The 17,511-nt window shown below is 45.4% G+C and overlaps 1 protein-coding gene across 1 annotated transcript in view; it reads right to left on the reverse strand.

Moving 5' to 3' along the window:
* LOC309546460 (retinal guanylyl cyclase 2-like) overlaps positions 1-17,511 on the reverse strand; it is a 206,004-nt gene that overhangs the window by 36,766 nt on the left and 151,727 nt on the right. The window contains exons 13-16 of the mRNA XM_082246169.1: positions 12,946-13,109; positions 6,833-7,025; positions 4,917-5,091; positions 3,492-3,590 (exon numbers count right to left, since the gene is read on the reverse strand). Coding sequence (XP_082102295.1) covers positions 3,492-3,590; positions 4,917-5,091; positions 6,833-7,025; positions 12,946-13,109 — 631 coding nt within the window. The remainder of the gene's footprint in view (positions 1-3,491; positions 3,591-4,916; positions 5,092-6,832; positions 7,026-12,945; positions 13,110-17,511) is intronic.

Genomic DNA, 17,511 nt, shown 5'->3' on the forward strand with positions numbered 1-17,511 from the left:
AGACACCAGAGACAGCAGAACACAAGTATACTGGATAGGAGAAGTGTACAAAGGGCAGCGTACAGAGGAACCAATCTCCTCCATTTTCCTCCTGCAGCTACAGAAGGAAAAAGGAGGACAGTGATTTCTCTACATGCTGCCCCCACCGCCCCTCCTATTCAGGTGTACAGGGGAGCCACATGGGCCCCCTTGAGCATGGGGCCCGGTTGCGATTGCAACCCCTGCAACCCCTGTAGTTACGCCCCTGGCATTTTTACTCAATGCACATCAACGCACTTTATGGTGGGATCAGGGCACATAGAGATCAAATGGTTTTTAATGACCTTGCAATGTGCCTCCTTTGATTAGTACAGATCAGCAAGCCCTAACCCCAAGACCCCTTTCACACCAGTGGATTGATCGGGTCCACCTGTCCGTTTTTCACCACCCATTGTTCTCTATGGGGTGGCGCTAAAAACATACATATTGGGATATATGCCACCCGTCCAGCAGATCAGATCGGATGACAATCAGATAGAAATGGACATGCAGTCCAGACAGGCTGTGTCCGTGTCTGTGTCCACTCTGCATAGCGGAGCGTACACGGACCTGGCATCTGCTCAGGTGGGTTGGCTTGGACGAATTCCGCCCCGTGTGAAAGGAGCCTAAATGTAACTATAATCCTTTGTTTATGAACAAAACCATGTGTTCCCAATGTCAGCTCTGAAGGTTGATCAATGACTTTCTGGTGGTCAACAAAGCCATATCAGTTAGAGCTGCCAATGTATAGTATCTCTACATGTATAATTATGTGGGATAATCATTATGTGGGACAGTGGCGTACCAATGGGGGGGGGCGGCCCGCCCCGGGTGCCACTCACTGGGAGGTGTCAGCCGTGTCCTGCCCGGTGTGTTCAGACAGATCCCGCAGTGTGAAGGCAGCTGCAGTGGGAGCTCTTTCAGTCCGTGCTGCTAGCGGGGGGTGGAGCCGTGGCGGGAATAAGGGGGCGGAGCCTCGGTGGGAAGAAGGTGAGTGCCCATTGCCCAAGTGTGTGTGCTGGATAGGAGGGGGATGGGGCTGCTGCATATAGAGGAATTAATCTTTCTCTATTCTTCCTGCAGCTGCCTGCTGAATAACTGATTCTCCTCCTCTCCCTCCTGCAGGAAGAATAGGGAAAGATCAATTCATCTATATTCAGCTGCCCCATCCCCCTCCTATACAACTCCTTTTGCTGGCCCCCTCCAGTGCTCCTAATCCCCCCTCAGTGCTCTCCACCCTGCTGGTTTTCCCTGCCTGCCCCCCTAATGCTCCCTGCCCCCCCAGTGCTCTCCACCCCCCTGGTTTTCCCTTCCCGCCCCCCAAGTGCTCCCTGTCCCCCTCCAGTGCTCTCCACCCCCCTGATTTTCCCTGCCCACCCCCCAAGTGCTCCCTGCCCCCCCAGTGCTCTCCACCCCCCTGATTTTCCCTGCCCGCCCCCCAAGTTCTCCCTGTCCCCCCAATGCTCTCCACCCGCCTGATTTTCCCTGTCCACCCCCCAAGTGCTCCCTGCCCCCCCCCCAGTGCTCTCCACCCCCCTGATTTTCCCTGCCCGCCCCCCCAAGTGCTCCCTGTCCCCCCAATGCTCTCCACCCCCCTGATTTTCCCTGCCCACCCCCCAAGTGCTCCCTGCCCCCCCCCCAGTGCTATCCACCCCCCTGATTTTCCCTGCCCGCCCCCCAAGTGCTCCCTGTCCCCCCAATGCTCTCCACCCCCCTGATTTTCCCTGCCCACCCCCCAAGTGCTCTCTGCCCCCCCCCAGTGCTCTCCACACCCCTGATTTTCCCTGCTCGCCCGCCAAGTACTCCCTGTCCCCCCCAGTGCTCTCCACCCCCCTGATTTTCCTTGCCCACCCCCCCAAGTGCTCCCTGTCCCCCCAGTGCTCTCCACCCCCCTGGTTTTCCCTGCTCGCCTCCCAAGTGCTCCCTGTCCCCCCCAGTGCTCTCCACCCCCTGCACCTTCCAACCCCCCTACAATGCTTTCCAAACCCCCTCTTAATTCTCTCCAGTCACCCCCCCCCCCCACCGTGCCCTTCAGCTCCTCCAGTGCTCTCTGCTTCGTCTGTGCTCTCCGGCCCCCCTAGTGCTCTTCTATCTTCTATCATGTCTCAGTCTCTGAGCATCTCCTGTATCATGTCTGTAGTCTCTGACCATCTACTGTATCATGTCTGTAGTCTCTGACCATCTACTGTATCATGTCTGCAGTCTCTGACCATCTCTTGTATCATGTCTGCAGTCTCTGACCATCTCTTGTATCATGTCTGCTGTCTCTGACCATCTCCTGTATCACGTCTGCAGTCTCTGACCATCTACTGTATCATGTCCTCAGTCTCTGACCATCTCCTCTATCATGTCTTCAGTCTCTGACCATCTCTTGTATCATGTCCTCAGTCTCTGACCATCTCCTGTATCATGTCCTCAGTCTCTGACCATCTCCTGTATCATGTCTGCAGTCTCTGACCATCTCCTGTATCATGTCTGTAGTCTCTGACCATTTCCTGTATCATGTCTGTAGTCTCTGAATATCTCCTTTAGCAAGTCTCCAATCTCTTACTCAAACTTAAACACATTGCTAATATTAGCTATCTATCTATGCTGAAGGTTGGACTGTGCAGGGGAGGCAGAGAGTGCAAAAGGGGGAGCTGTGATTAGAGAGACGGAGGGCAGACTGCAAGGGGCACTGTGATGGGGGTCTGTGAAATTTGTGCAAAACATATTCTTGAAAACATTACAATTTTTTGTGGGTGTTTTTACATTTTAAAGTTGGGGGGGGGGGCCAGATATAGGATCCGCCCCGGGTGCCAAATGCTCTAGGTACGCCACTGATGTGGGATAATCCACTCCCTGGTCATCTCTCGTCTTGATTACTGCAACTCCCTTCTCATTGGCTTACCTTTAAAAAGATTATCTCCCCAGTCCATCATGACTCATCCACCTTGGAAACCGCTCTGTGTCTGCTACTCCTCTTTGCCAATCCCTCCGTTGGCTGCCACTCAACCAACAAATTAAATTCAAGTTACTAACCATGACTTACAAAGCCATCCATAACTTGGTGCCCAGCTAGATCAATAATCTGGTATCAAAATACTGACCAACTCGTTCTCTTTGTTCCTCCCAGGACCTCCTGCTCTCTAGCTCCCTTGTAACCACTTCCAAAGCTCGCCTCCAGGACTTCTCCTGAGCTTCTCCCATCCTCTGGAATGCTCTACCCCCATCTGTCCGACTATCTCCTACTTTGTCTACTTTCAGACAATCCCTGAAAACACATCTCTTCAAAGAAACCTATCTGGCATCCACCTAACAACTGTACTTTTATTTTACTCTTGTATCTCTTGACCCTCCGATTCAAGAGCAGGGCCCTCTGATTCCTACTGTATTATATTGTATTGTATTTGTACTGTCTACCCTCAAGTTGTAAAGCGCTGCGTAAACTGTCGGCGCTATATAAATCCTATATAATAATAATTACGACTTACGCAATCCTGTGGATTCCATTCGTGAAGCCGTATTCACTGTGTCTCCAAACAGACAGTAACGAGGCATAGTAAGGCCCACAACTCCAGCTACACATGGCCCTTGAAAAAAATAAAAATACAATTGTGATATTAAGATATAAACAATGTTATTATCAGTAGGCAGCCATAAAGCTGCATCAGTAAAGAGCAAATATGGCCTTCTCCAAGTACATTGAGACCCAAGCACAGCAAGACACTGTCACTATGTTACACATTGGAAGAAGGGAAAAGTAAATGAAATAAAATCTCATATAATTTTTATCATGTTAATGTCATTTCAAAAGTAATTTTTAATATTTTTAAATTGACACCTTTAACTAAAATAATACCTAGAAAACTTTCCATGAAGATCCCAGTTCAGATACGTTCTGTTATGGGGTGACAATGTACAGCTGTTATCTCCTGATTGATCTTCTATGTTGTCACCCTGTCGTGTTAACTTCCAGTGAAGACTATAAGCACTTAAAGCGGAGTTCCGGCCTCGGGGGGTCAAATTTAGATAAAAATACCCCCGGGACAGTCAGGGCTAGTACATTCCATAATGGATAGCCTCTGAACTGTCCCGGGTCGCACTAACCTGTAAGAAGAAATACTTACCTTGAAAAGTTCTTCTCCAGCGCTGCCATCTCAGGTGTGGGCAGCTGAAGCCGCAGTGTCCCTCTTCGTGTCCTCTTCCGTGACGTCGGAGTCCCACAATGCACTGCACCGGCCCCACTCGTCACTTCCGGTGCAGGCGCGGCATCCCTGCACAGCTTCTGGGCATGCCCAGAAGCTGTTTAGCAGGGAATGCCGCGCATTATATATATATGTGTGTGTGTGTATGTATGTATATATATATATATATATATATATATATATATATATATACATAAAAAGTACAGTAAAACTGCAGGAAAGGGCAGTGGGGGGCAAACTAATCTGAATTTATTTTATTTTGCTATGTATCAGTGTGTTTGGTGTGTTTTACTGTTTGAATTTGCCGCCGGTTCCACCCTCCTGTGAGCGTCACGTCGCAGGAGACGGAAGTCGGGGGCACACAGAGCATCGGGAGGAAGATCCGCCGCTGCACACCGCCAGGATACATCGCTGGATCCTGGGGACAAGGTAAGTACCCTCTCTACCAGGATCCAGCGATCGGGGTTACCGCTTTTGGCACTGAAATTTAACCCCGAGCCACACTCGGGAATACCGCTAGGAAGGTTAAAGGTAATTTGTTTGTATGTTCTGTTTTGTTTGCTTTCTGATACCATTTACCAAACACCTCATATATATTGAACATTATGTGTGGCCCTTTGATGATGTCAGGGGCCGTACTACTATTCTAAGGAATGCTTGCTGACCACAACCATAAAACTGTACTGGAAAACAGAGTGGTAATTTGGATACCTGTGTGCAGACCTATCCTTATCCTGACCGGTACGTCAGGCATGTGCCTCATCTGGAAGGTGCCCACAGAACTCAGGATATCTAGTGACATGCTGGCGATCGCTGCCGCATGCCTGTTTCCGTTCCTCTTGGGAAGACCTGATGCCACCATATAAGCATCACCAATTGTTTCCACCTGTGAAGAGACAAATCATTACAATGGGATAAAATGAGTGGTGTTAATTAAAGAACAATTTGCATCTGTCTGTTTCTAAATAAAGTGTATGGCCCGGCAAAGATGGCTCGAATTTTGGCTGTTCAGCCCACAAGAGACAAAGTGAATATTTGTTAATTCCTCAATGTACGCTAAAAAATGTGGAAGAAGGAATCTTCAAGTAATCAGGTAACCATGCCATCTATGGTTGTTGGCACTGCCAAATATTGAATGCATCTGGTAGGATGCAGTCACTGGCCAAAAAGTTTCTGCAGGGCCACCAATGGTTTGAATTTTAGAAAGCATAAACCGATATTCGAGGCACCAATGGGGGTCTTATCTCTAGCAACACTAATGTTTTTGGATAGTTTGAAGAGTGATCAAAGCTGTATATTATGCTTCTATTTTCTATTTCCTAGTTCCCCCTTCCTCATCAACACACTAATTACTTTATTAAATAAAACCTTTCTGTTTTCATGACATTTATTTTATTAATTATAATAAAAATAATAATCATTTATTATATAATTATGCATTTATTTATTTTGTGTTAGGGTTAGGATGTTTAGTTATTTATTATTATTATTATGTATGTATTTATTGTTAAGGGTTAGGGGTTCATTATTTATTCATTATTACATACTATTCATTTAAGTGGGGTACACACTATAGGAAAATCGGGCGAACGAACGTCCGATTTTCCTCGTTGTTTCACAGCAAATCGGAACCAATGAACGAAAATTCCTACGAACATTCCCATATGACAAAAGCTTTTTTTGTTGTTGTTTATTGTTTCTGATCATGCTCAGTCTTTCTTTTCTGATTTTTCTTGTACAAAAATCTTACGAAAACAGTACACATTAAAGGAAAATTGTTTTTTTTTTTCCCGTTCGAGAAAACTTTTGGAGTTTGTCCCTTCGAGAATTTTCGTAATTTGGAATCGGCTGTACAAAAGTTGTGTGCACACTATACGAAAATCGTACGGAAATTCTTTGGAAAAAAGAAAAAAAGTTCGCCCGATTTTCTTATATTGTGTAGTAGCCTTTATTGTCCTTATTTATTTATGATTGTTTTTATTTATTTGTGTATTTATTTTACATTTATTTTCATTTATTTTTATTATTATTATATTACTACTACTACTACTACTACTACTACTACTACCACTACTACTACTACTACTAATAATAATAATAATAAATAACCCCAACCCCTAATCCTAACCTAACCTTAACTCTTACCCAGGGGTCTCAAACTGGTGGCCCTCCAGCTGTTGTGGAGCTACAAGTCCTATCATGCCTCTGCCTATGGGAGTCAAGCTTGTAACTGTCAGCCATGCAAAGCCTCATGGGAATTGTAGTTCTGCAACAACTGGAGGGCCACCAGTTTGAGACCCCTGCAGTCTAAAAAAATAAAAAATAAAAAAAAATAATGGATAATAATAATAAAAAAAAAAGAAAAAAAAATCAGATGGAAAAGCTTAAAAAGCTGAAAAACCTAGCAACAAATGATGCAACAGATGATCTCTATTGGCTAATAATAATAAAAAAAAAAAAACTGCATAAAAACGTGCAAATCACATATAGAAAAAACTGGAAAAAGCTCAAAGACGCTACAGTCAGATGGGAATGCAGCCTAAAAGGTATGTAAACCCCCCCCCCCCCCAAAAAAAACGGGAAACCCTTGTCTGGAAAAAATAAACTTGTGAAAGGTCACCCCTTACTTTGTAAACATCGTGATTGCCCAGAACTGCATCAAACAAGGAATAGAGGTCGTTTAGAAGGTCCACCACTTCAATAGGCTCGCTGAGTGCCGAGATTGTGGTAAAGCCAACAATGTCACTGAAGTAGATGGTGACTTGATCGAAGTATTCCGGTTCCACCGTGCCTCCAGTTTTTAGAGCTTCTGCGACAGACCTAGACAGAGCCACACGCAATTAGAAGACTGACAACTAAATACAGAGATGAAGTATATCGTGTGTATGTGAGCGGTTCTACCTGACTTAGGATTTGTATTTTGACCATTCATTCCTGAGATTTAGGCCTAGTTTACACTTGTGGTAGGAGGGCAGTAAAAACAGGTGACTGTGTTATTGGAGGAACCAAGCGATTTTCTTTCCTTCAACCCGTGGTTGAAGGAAAGAAGATTGCATAATAAATGGCCAGTGTTAGTCTAACACAGAGGCCAGTGGGGCTGTAAACCTGCCGCGGCCGCAGTACTCTATTTCGCAGCTGTGGTGAACATAATATCCCTTGCCATGTTCAGCAGGCAATACCGCCACCAAACGTGACCATTCAAGTGAATGGGGCCCGTTCACACAGGGAGCCAGGGTCTTAACTGCCCTGGCCACTTACCTAAACAAAGACATGCAGCCGCTCAGGGCTGTATGCATCGGGCAAATATTAAACCTTCTGTCAGATTCAATGGGCCGTACCACCCCCAAAAGTGAACAGGACCATGATGTACCCACCTTGCAACTGTGTGTGTTTACAGGTTGTGGCGCAGTGTTTCGGCCTTTCTAGGGTTGGAACAGGTGCTGAGAAGATATTACCTGACCTCTATCTTTCCAATGGTACTTACACCTCTGGGATTCATAAATATTACAGATAACCCAACATCTCATTGTTTTTGGGAAGTCAGTTGGCCCATTTTTTTGGGACTTGCTAGATCGAACGGTTTTGTTGGTTGGCTGAGATGTCTCCACTATAGATCACTATCTGCCACCATTTTATCACCTTGGCATGTTCATCGTTGACTTAGTTTCTGTTTTTAATGTACACGGCTGTTGTCTTTCTGACAAAATATCCTAATTTTGGAGAACTTTGTAAACCTCCACTTCCTTTGCCCCTGAGAAAAGGTGGTGATCACCTGAAACGCGTCGGGTACTGGAGGATTGCTCCCTTCTAGGAATGAGGCTGCTACATCTTCTGTATAGACAATCTTCATAGCCATGATCATTTTTAATTGTCATTTTGTATGTATGTTTATTATTAACTTTATGTGATGCACTTTCTATATGTAACAAATAAAATGTACTATTTTAATAATTTTGGATATTGGTTGCCTGTATAGTCCCACCCTCTAAGGGGGTTATCTACTTCATCATTTCCTTAGGGATGATGGCAACCTGTATCCAGGACTTCAAATGATTGGGTTTACCTCTTCAGGTGCTGAGAAGACGAGGTATCGCCTCCCAGCCATCTGTCAGCCACAGATGGCTTTTTAAAGGGAGGGGCTGCCCCAGATTAGAATGAGCCCTAATAGGGTTAAAAAGGGTGATGGAGATAAAATATATCACCTCCCAGACGCATGTCAAATGCCTTCTAAAAAGCAATGTGCCTTAGAGCACTTTTTACAGGACAAAGCAAGTGTAAACAAACCCTTGGGGCCAGTTTACACTGGTGTGATACCAGACATTGCATGTGATTCGCATTGCATTGCTGTGCTGATCAGATGCGATGTCTGTGCAATGCGAATTTAGCCATACAAACTGTATGGCTGAATTTGCATCGCATTCAAACCGAACTTGTTCGCACCAGAATCGGATCGGATCTGAATTCACTTTGTATTGACACCCTCAGCGGTTCGCAGAGGGCAGTGTAAACTGCTGGCGATTCAGGGGCGATACGGGAACTCCGCGCTGGTTTTTCAGGGTTTCCCGCATCGCACCAGTGTGAACCGGCCCTTACACACCACTTCCAGACATTGGCCAGGAGACCTGACTATTCTTTTCAGCAGGTAAAGTATTTGATTACCAATACAGTGAATTAACACTGTGCTCCATCCCCAACTCCCCAGTTCCCGCTGTACTTACCCCCAGGGCTGCTGAGTTGTCTGTGCCCACATAGCTAGTCTAGCTATCCGGGAAATTGAAATCCCCACTCTTCTCCCTCTTCTTTGTGCAGAGCTTCTAGGACAGGCCAGAGCGATTCTGATTGGTCGGCATCTGCACATTGCAGGCATTGACCAATCAGAATCCATCTGGTCTGTCCTGAAAGTGCTGACAGAGAAGAGGGACAAAAACAGGAATTTCAAATTCCTGGACAGCTGGACCAGCTGCGGAGGCACAGACTGCTCAGGTAGGTACAGCAGGGACTGGGGGGGGGGGGGGGGGGCTGGGATGCATGTCCAGGGTTAGTTTACACTATTCTCTAAAGGTGAACTAACATAGTTACATAGTTACATAGTTAGTGAGGCTGAAAAAAGACACAAGTCCATCCAGTTCAACCTATGTGTGTGTGTTTGCTTTTAACCGTACATTGTATACCCCTGTATGTTGTGGTCTTTAAGGTGTCCATCCAATAGTTTTTTGAAACTATCAATGCTCCCCGCTGATACGACTGCTTGCGGAAGAGAATTCCACATCCTTACCGCTCTTACAGTGAAGAACCCCTTACGCACTTTAAGGTTAAACCGCCTTTCCTCTAGTTTTAGTGAGTGGCCACGTGTCTTATTGTATTCCCTTACTCTAAATAGTTTGTTCCTTATGCTAGGGTCGCCAGTACAGTATTTGTACATTGATATCATATCCCCCCTCAAGCGTCTCTTCTCCAGAGAGAATAGGTTCAGTGCTTGTAGTCTTTCCTCATAGCCGATGTCCTCCATTCCCCTAATTATTTTTGTTGCCCTTCTCTGGACTTTCTCCAGTTCCAGCACATCCTTCCTGAGGACCGGTGCCCAGAACTGGACAGCATACTCCAGATGTGGCCGGACCAGAGTCTTGTAGAGTGGAAGAATAATCTCTTTATTTCTGGAGTGAATCCCCTTTTTTATACAACCCAGTATTCTGTTGGCTTTGCTTGCAGCGGCTTGGCATTGCATGCCACTTCCAAGCCTGTTGTCTACCAGTACCCCCAGGTCCCTTTCCATCCTAGACTCACCCAGAGGTTCCCCCCCTAGTGAGTAGCTTGCTTTCTGGTTTCTGGCCCCCAAGTGCATTACTTTACATTTTTCTACATTAAATCTCATCTGCCATGTAGTTGCCCACCCCGTTATTTTGTTCAGGTCTGCTTGCAAGATTTCCACATCCTGCATAGAAGATATTGGCATGCCTAATTTAGTATCATCTGCAAATACTGAGATTGTACTAGATATCCCCTCCTCTAGATCATTTATGAATAAATTAAACAGGATTGGTCCCAGGACAGAACCCTGGGGGACCCCACTTTCCACACCCGCCCAATCCGAGTACTCCCCATTAATCACCACCCTCTGTACTCTCCCCTGGAGCCAGTTCTCTATCCAGGTACTCACCTTATGGTCCATACCTACCTTCCTTAGTTTGTACAGTAAGCGTTTGTGGGGAACGGTGTCAAAGGCCTTTGCAAAGTCCAGATACACCACATCCACAGGCTTACCTTTATCTAAGTGGCAGCTCACTTCATCGTAGAAGGTTAATAGATTGGTTTGGCATGAACGATTTTTCATGAATCCATGCTGATTACTACTTATAATACCGTTTTCATTACTAAAGTCTTGTATGTGGTCCCTTATCATCCCCTCCAAAATTTTGCAGACTACAGATGTTAGGCTGACCGGCCTATAGTTACCCGGGATATATCTCGGCCCCTTTTTAAATATTGGTACCACGTTGGCTTTTTTCCAATCAGCTGGCACCATACCTGTCTGTAAACTATCCTTAAAGATCAAGAATAATGGTCTGGCAATCACCTGACTGAGCTCATTTAGAACCCTTGGGTGCAAGCCATCCGGTCCCGGGGATTTATTTATGTTAAGTTTCTCTAGTTTAGCTCTAAGTCTATCCTCTGTTAGCCATGGCGGCACTTCCTGAGGTGTATTATTTAGTTCGGCCTTACAAGCGGGGTTCGTGTAGCCCCCCGATTCCTTTGTGAAGACTGAAGAAAAGAAATTATTTAACACTTCCGCCTTTTCTCTGTCCTCAGTGGCCATTTTTCCTTTATCATCTTTTATGGGGCCAATGTGTTCTGGCCTCGCTTTCTTACTGTTTATATACTTAAAGAATTTCTTGGGGTTCTTTTTACTCTCCTCCGCTATATGTCTCTCGTGTTCTATTTTAGCCGCCCTGATTTCATCTTTACATTTCTTATTACACTCTTTGTAATGCTTAAATGCTGCCAATGACCCCTCAGTCTTGTATTTTTTGAAGGCCTTTTCTTTAGCTCTAATATACATTTTTATGTTGGAGTTTAGCCACCCAGGGTTTAGTTTTGCTCTTTTAAATTTATTTCCCTGTGGAATGCACTGGCCCACCCCCTTGTTAAGTATGCTCTTGAAGCACTCCCATTTTTCCTCCGTGTTCTTTGTTCCCAGGGTTCTATCCCATTTGATATTTTCTAGCAGCGAGCGCAGTTTAGGGAAATTGGCTCTTTTGAAATTCAGTGTCCTTATATTACCCTTGTGTTTCCTATTACTGTAATTAATACTGAAACCAATTGACCTATGGTCACTGTTCCCTAAGTTGTCCCGTATTTCTATATCCGTGAGCAGGTCTGTATTGTTGGTAATCAGTAGGTCAAGTACCGCATTGTTTCTTGTCGGTGCATTCACCATCTGACCCATGAAATTGTCCTGCAAAACATTTAGGAACTGCCAAGCCTTGGCTGAATGCGCGGTTCCTTCTGCCCAGTCTATATCAGGATAATTAAAGTCCCCCATTATAATGACATTTCCCATCCTTGCTGCCAATCCTATCTGTAACATGAGGTCCACCTCACCCTCCTCCCTCTGGTTTGGGGGCCTATAGCATACGCCCAATATTACCTTCCCCACCGTGCCTTTCCTTTGAAGCTCTACCCATAGGGATTCTGCCTCGTCCATAGCTCCATTATTAATATCATCCCTCATATTTACCTGTATACTGTTCTTAATATACAAACATACCCCTCCCCCTTTTTTACCCTCTCTATCTCTGCGATAAAGGGAATACCCCTGAATGGTCGCCATCCAGTCATGAGAGCTGTCAAACCAAGTCTCAGTTATCCCCACAAAATCTAAGTCCTCCTCAAACATCAGCAGCTCCAGCTCTCCCATCTTGTTGGCCAGGCTTCTGGCATTGGTATATAAGCCTCGTAATTTTGATGTTTTTAGGCTGCTCTCTTGATTTTTCCCCGTACCCACCCTGGGTATAGGGGCTCCGAACACCCTACCGCTAATGCCCCCATTTCTGCCCTCTGAAACTTGCTTTCCACTGGCTAATTCTACATCTGTACCCTACCCCCCATTCCCTAGTTTAAAAGCCCCTCTAACTTTTTGGCCATCCTCTCACCCAGTACGGCTGCACCCACCCCATTTAGGTGCAATCCGTCCCTACCAAAGAGCCGGTGACCGACTGAGAAGTCGGCCCAGTTCTCCAGGAACCCGAAACCCTCCTTACTACACCAGCTCCTCAGCCACTCGTTAACTTCCCTAATCTACCGCTGCCTCTCTGGTGTGGCTCGAGGTACCGGTAGTATTTCGGAAAATACTACCTTGGAGGTCCTAGTCCTCTTAACCCTTTAAGTAATACAATGAAAGTGTGTCTCTGCCACCAATCTGTGACTGAACAATGAAGGAAAAGCAGCAGAGAGATGAGTTCATTCTTTAACACTCTGCTCTTTCCTCCAGGCAGCATGATTCTTGTTAGCACATGAGCACTGAAGCATGACTACTTGGCTCCTTGTGCTGCTTCTCCCTCAGTCTGAGTTATGCTGTGCAGATATTGCAAGAGGCTGGTACCAGGTCCAGCTCAGATACTGCAGATTGCTTTTTAGAGGGGCAGCAAGGTCTGCTGCATGTGCAAACCTAGCCTCAATTTATTAAACCCAATTTCACTACCCTTTATGCTAGAAATAATCATTTCACACAGGTAATACTCACGGAGGTAGCATTTGGGAGAGAAGTTTTTCTGTTTTTTGCTTTTCCACCTCCAGTTCCTCTGTTCTTTCTCGAATTAAATCTTCTAAGTTACTGGAGTACTGTTCCAACATCCTCAGCATGGAGTCAATTATGTTCGTTTTCTTGCCTTTGTTGATGGTTTTAAACTGTAAGTAAAGCAAAAGCTGGCTGTTAGATCAGAGCTAGGTAGTCAATGCTTCTTAAGGCCCTGTTGGCACCTGAGCGTTTTTCAGCTCGTAAAACGCTCATCTCTGAAGTTTCAAAATGGCCATCAAGCAAAATCCCATTCATTTCAATGGCCCCTGTTCACATATGAGCTTTTTGTCACCTGAAGCAAAACGCCTAAAGCTCAAAAAAGTACATGAGCTTCTTTTTTGGCAGATTACAAGCGTTTTTGTTAGATGACAATTAGGGATCGACCAATATTGTTTTTTCATTGCCGATACGGATACCGATATTTTGGTCATCGCGTATCGGTATCAGCTGATATGGGCCGATATTTTCGGACATTTAACTTTTTATTTATTTATTTATTTTTTTTATTTGACAGGTACTCTTGTGGAGGGATCTGGGGGTCTAAAAGATCCCCAAAACCCCATCCTCTGCACTTGGTGATTTGAATGCTGTCATTTTTTTTTAAATCTGGCGCCAGTACCCGGAAGTGATGTCATGACATCACTTCCAGGTTTTTACATGGAGACCCGATCAGAGCCAAATGCGGCTTTGATCGGGTCTTTGGTGTCCGTACGTCCCCTCCCACTCCTTGTAATGACAGCCGAGCGGCTTCTTAGCCTCATCAGTTGTCATTACAAGACAGCCGACCGTCAGCTATGGACGCCGGTACCGGGGTGATGCCTCTAGCTGCAGGTATCACTTTCCGAAGTATCAGGAATATTGGCCGCCTGGGTGGCCGATTCCGATATATCAGGGAAAGTGCAGACCGGCCCTCGATATATCGGCTTTGCCGATAATCGGTCGATCTCTAATGTCAATGCCTGCTTCCAAACACCTGCAAAAAACGCCTGAAAAATGCCCAAAAAAACGCCTTAAAAACACCCAAAAAAAGCCTGAAAACGATAAGCTCAGGTGTGAGTGAAGCCTAATAGTTACACACTGACATTAGACAACATTAGCCATAACCATTTTTATCTATACAAAAAATGGTGCGGAACAAACAACCTTGGAAGGAGTCTTGTGCTCAATGTGCTGCTGGTTAATGGGTTGATTTGGAGGGTGAGGTGGGGGAGTCAGGCTTATCAGGTAGGACAATGGGTTAATGCAGTCCTGTGTTTGAGCACCCAAACAAATTTGCCAAGTTGGGTGAAGATGTGGAGGTAGAAAACTCAAAAGTGACAGCCCCAGGTGTCACTGCTACCCTCAACAGCTGGAAGAGCAGTCCATCTAGTAGGGGTGGTGAGGGAAGTGCAGGAAGACCTAGAGCCCTAGACCGTTGGCAATCATTTGGGATTTTTTAATCAGAGGGACAAAAAAAAATAATTTTTCACCTGGATTGGCTTACCAAAATGGTTTTCTGTCTCCCTGGTGCCAGGGTTCGGCATGTGATGGACCGGATTCACAAATTAGTGGGAGGGGTTGGGCATAACCCAGCTGTCTTGATCCATGTTGGGACCAATGACAGAATGCATGGAAGATGTTGGATCCTTAAGAATCAATTTTAAAGTACTAGGCTGCAAGTTGAAGGGAAAGACTTTCAAGGTAATATTCTCTGAAATATTGCTTGTGCCATGTGCAACACAGGAAAAGCAGAGGGAGCTTAGAGAGCTGAATGCATAGCTATAGACCTGGTGTAAGAGGGAAAGATTTGGGTTTTTAGAGCACAGGGTTGACTTTTTGTTGGGGTGCTACTATGTGCCAGAGATGGTTTGTACCTAATAGAAGGGGGTCTGCTGTGCTGGGGGAGAGGTTTATTGGAAGGCTGGAAGAGTATTTAAGCTAGGATTGAGGGGGAGGGTGAATTAGAATATAAAGGGGAAGACAAGTTAGAAAACTGGCAAATAGACCTTATTCAGAGAGTAGCGGTTAATGATTCTTACTCTGAATGGTCTAAGGTTATTAGTGGTATACCCCAAGGTACAGTGTTGGAACCCTAACTTTTTAACCTGTCAATCAATTGTAAAGAATTTGGAATTAAAAGAACCATTTCAGTGTTTACGGATGACATCAAGATTTGTACGGGAATAAGGTCCTTATAGGATGTCTCCAATTTACAAGCCAACTTCACATGGGCGCCCGCAGAACTTTTTTCAGGGGGGGGGCATCATTTTAAGGTCACTCATTCTCAGCCCCTTTTCAACAATGTCATGAAGGGGAGGGGCTTAATCATTATACTTATTTTGAGTATTTATTTTTAAAGAACAAACAGCAGCATTTTTTTTTAAAAGCATTTGTTAACCTAAAAAAAAAGAAAGATCCTGTTCTCTTGAAGCATGTTATACAGCACAGTGCTGAAATACCTGGCTTATCCTGCCTATGTCCTCCCCTCTGTAAACTGACCACGGTATATAATGGCTGCTGAGCCCTAAAACCGTGGTCAGTCTACGTGCCTCCGTCATCCGCAGCCCTCCTGTCCTCCTCTGTCCTCTCTTCCCCACTCTCTCCCTGCCGATCTGCTCCTGCTCCCCCTCCCCTCCTGCTGCAGTAGTTTCATTTCAAGTTTTATATCTACAGTCTGTTTAATAATCCTGTGTGCCCCTGGGTCTGTGTTTTATAAAAATAAGCCATTCTTTACAAGTTTTCAGAGCGCAACTCATCGCTCACGTGACCCGTCGCTTCTCTCCTCCTCTCCCTGTCCTCCCCTCCCAACTGACATCAGTGAGGATTCCTTGGCCCCGCCTGCTGCAAGCAGCTGTCAGACGGGGAGAGGAGAGAGCCGATGGGTCACGTGAGCGGTGTTTAATCCTCTGAAAACTGGTAAAGAACAGCTTATTTTTTAAAAACACATACACGCAGGCACACAGGATTATTAAACAGACCAGACAGGATGGTATAAAGTGGCTTAACAACCACTTGAAAGAGGAAGTTGAGATTCCAGGGGGGGGGGGGGGCATTTGCCCCCCCTTGCCCCTACCTGCGGATGCCCATGCAACTTCAATTGATTATTTGGGCAACTATATGGCAAATGTGTTTTAATGTTGATAAATGTAAAGTTATGCACTTGGAAGCAAAACCATACATACATCATCCATTCTAGGAGGATAACAGCTGGGGGAGTCAATGATAGAGAAACATCTGGGTGTTCTAGTAGATATACTTAAACATAACATGCAATGCCAAGCTGCAGTTTCTAAAGCGAACAAAACACTTTCTTGTAATAAGACAGGTTTAGACTCCAGAGAGAGAGACATAATTTACCCATGAATCATTAGTAAGACCTCATCTGGAATATTTTTTGGGTTTTGGGCATCAATTCACCAAAATGATATCGGGGAACTGGAGAAAGTGCAGAGAAGGGCAACCAAACTGATAAGAGGCATGGAGGAGCTCAGCCATGAGGAAAGATTAGAGGAACTGAATTTATTCTCTCTTGAGAAGAGGAGATTAAGGGGGGATATGATCAACATGTATACATTCATAGGTGTTCCATATAGTGAATTTTGTGTAGAGTTTTTCTTTCAGATCATTACAGAGGATAAGGGGCACTCTTTGTGTCTGGAGGAAAAACGATTTAACCTCCATGTACCGAAAGGTTTCTTCACAATAAGAGCTGTGAAAATGGAATAGACTCCTTGAAGAACTAGTTCTGGCCAACTCAGTAGATTGTTTTTAAAAAGATCCGGATGCATTCCCTAATGCACAAAATATAATTAGATACTAATATTTAGTTGATCCAGGAAATATCCTGGTGGATTAGGAAGGAACTTTTTTCCCCTGCTGAAGCAAATTAGATCATGCTTTTGTAGCACCCTCCTAGGTAGGTGCTGGGCAAAACATATGTGTGGCCCTGCCTGCTTATCAGGAGGGTCTGATCTGTTAGTTAGCCTGTCACATGCTTCCAGGTGTGACCTGTTGAGTCTAGGGAATCTCCCCACTGTGTCCAATGAGGGACCTTGTTGGACAGTGGAGGAAACAGTGGAGGAAACCTAGCTAATAGCACACCAGGGTTTATGACTGTCCCAGTGGGTGGGCATTGCTGCAATGCATCCTGGGATTGGAAATAAATCCTGAGGGGGCATGTGACAGGGTGTCTTTTGGCGGGAGCAAAGTACCAGGAGGAGGTGGACGGCTGTCTCTCCTCCTGCTGAAGTGAGGAAGGTGGTCCAGGCAGTCGGCCTAGGGACCAGGGGTTGAGCTGTGCTGCAGAGGATCCAGTGTGCTGACCAGTGGAGCTGCTGGGCAGAATACTTCTGGAAAAACAGTATCGTGAGTACTTAAGGATCTTCCCAAGGATCTGCCTAAGAGAGGGGACCACTCCAGAGGGGTCAATGGGATCAAGGAGCTGGCTAACCCAGAGTGATACAGTAAAGGGGGTGCCAAGTTGTCAAGCCCTAAAGATTAGAGGGTAAAGGGGGTGCCAGGAAGGGCCCTGAA

Source organism: Pelophylax lessonae (genome assembly GCF_965119305.1).
Source record: "Pelophylax lessonae genome assembly, chromosome: 2".
Taxonomy (NCBI): domain Eukaryota; kingdom Metazoa; phylum Chordata; class Amphibia; order Anura; family Ranidae; genus Pelophylax; species Pelophylax lessonae.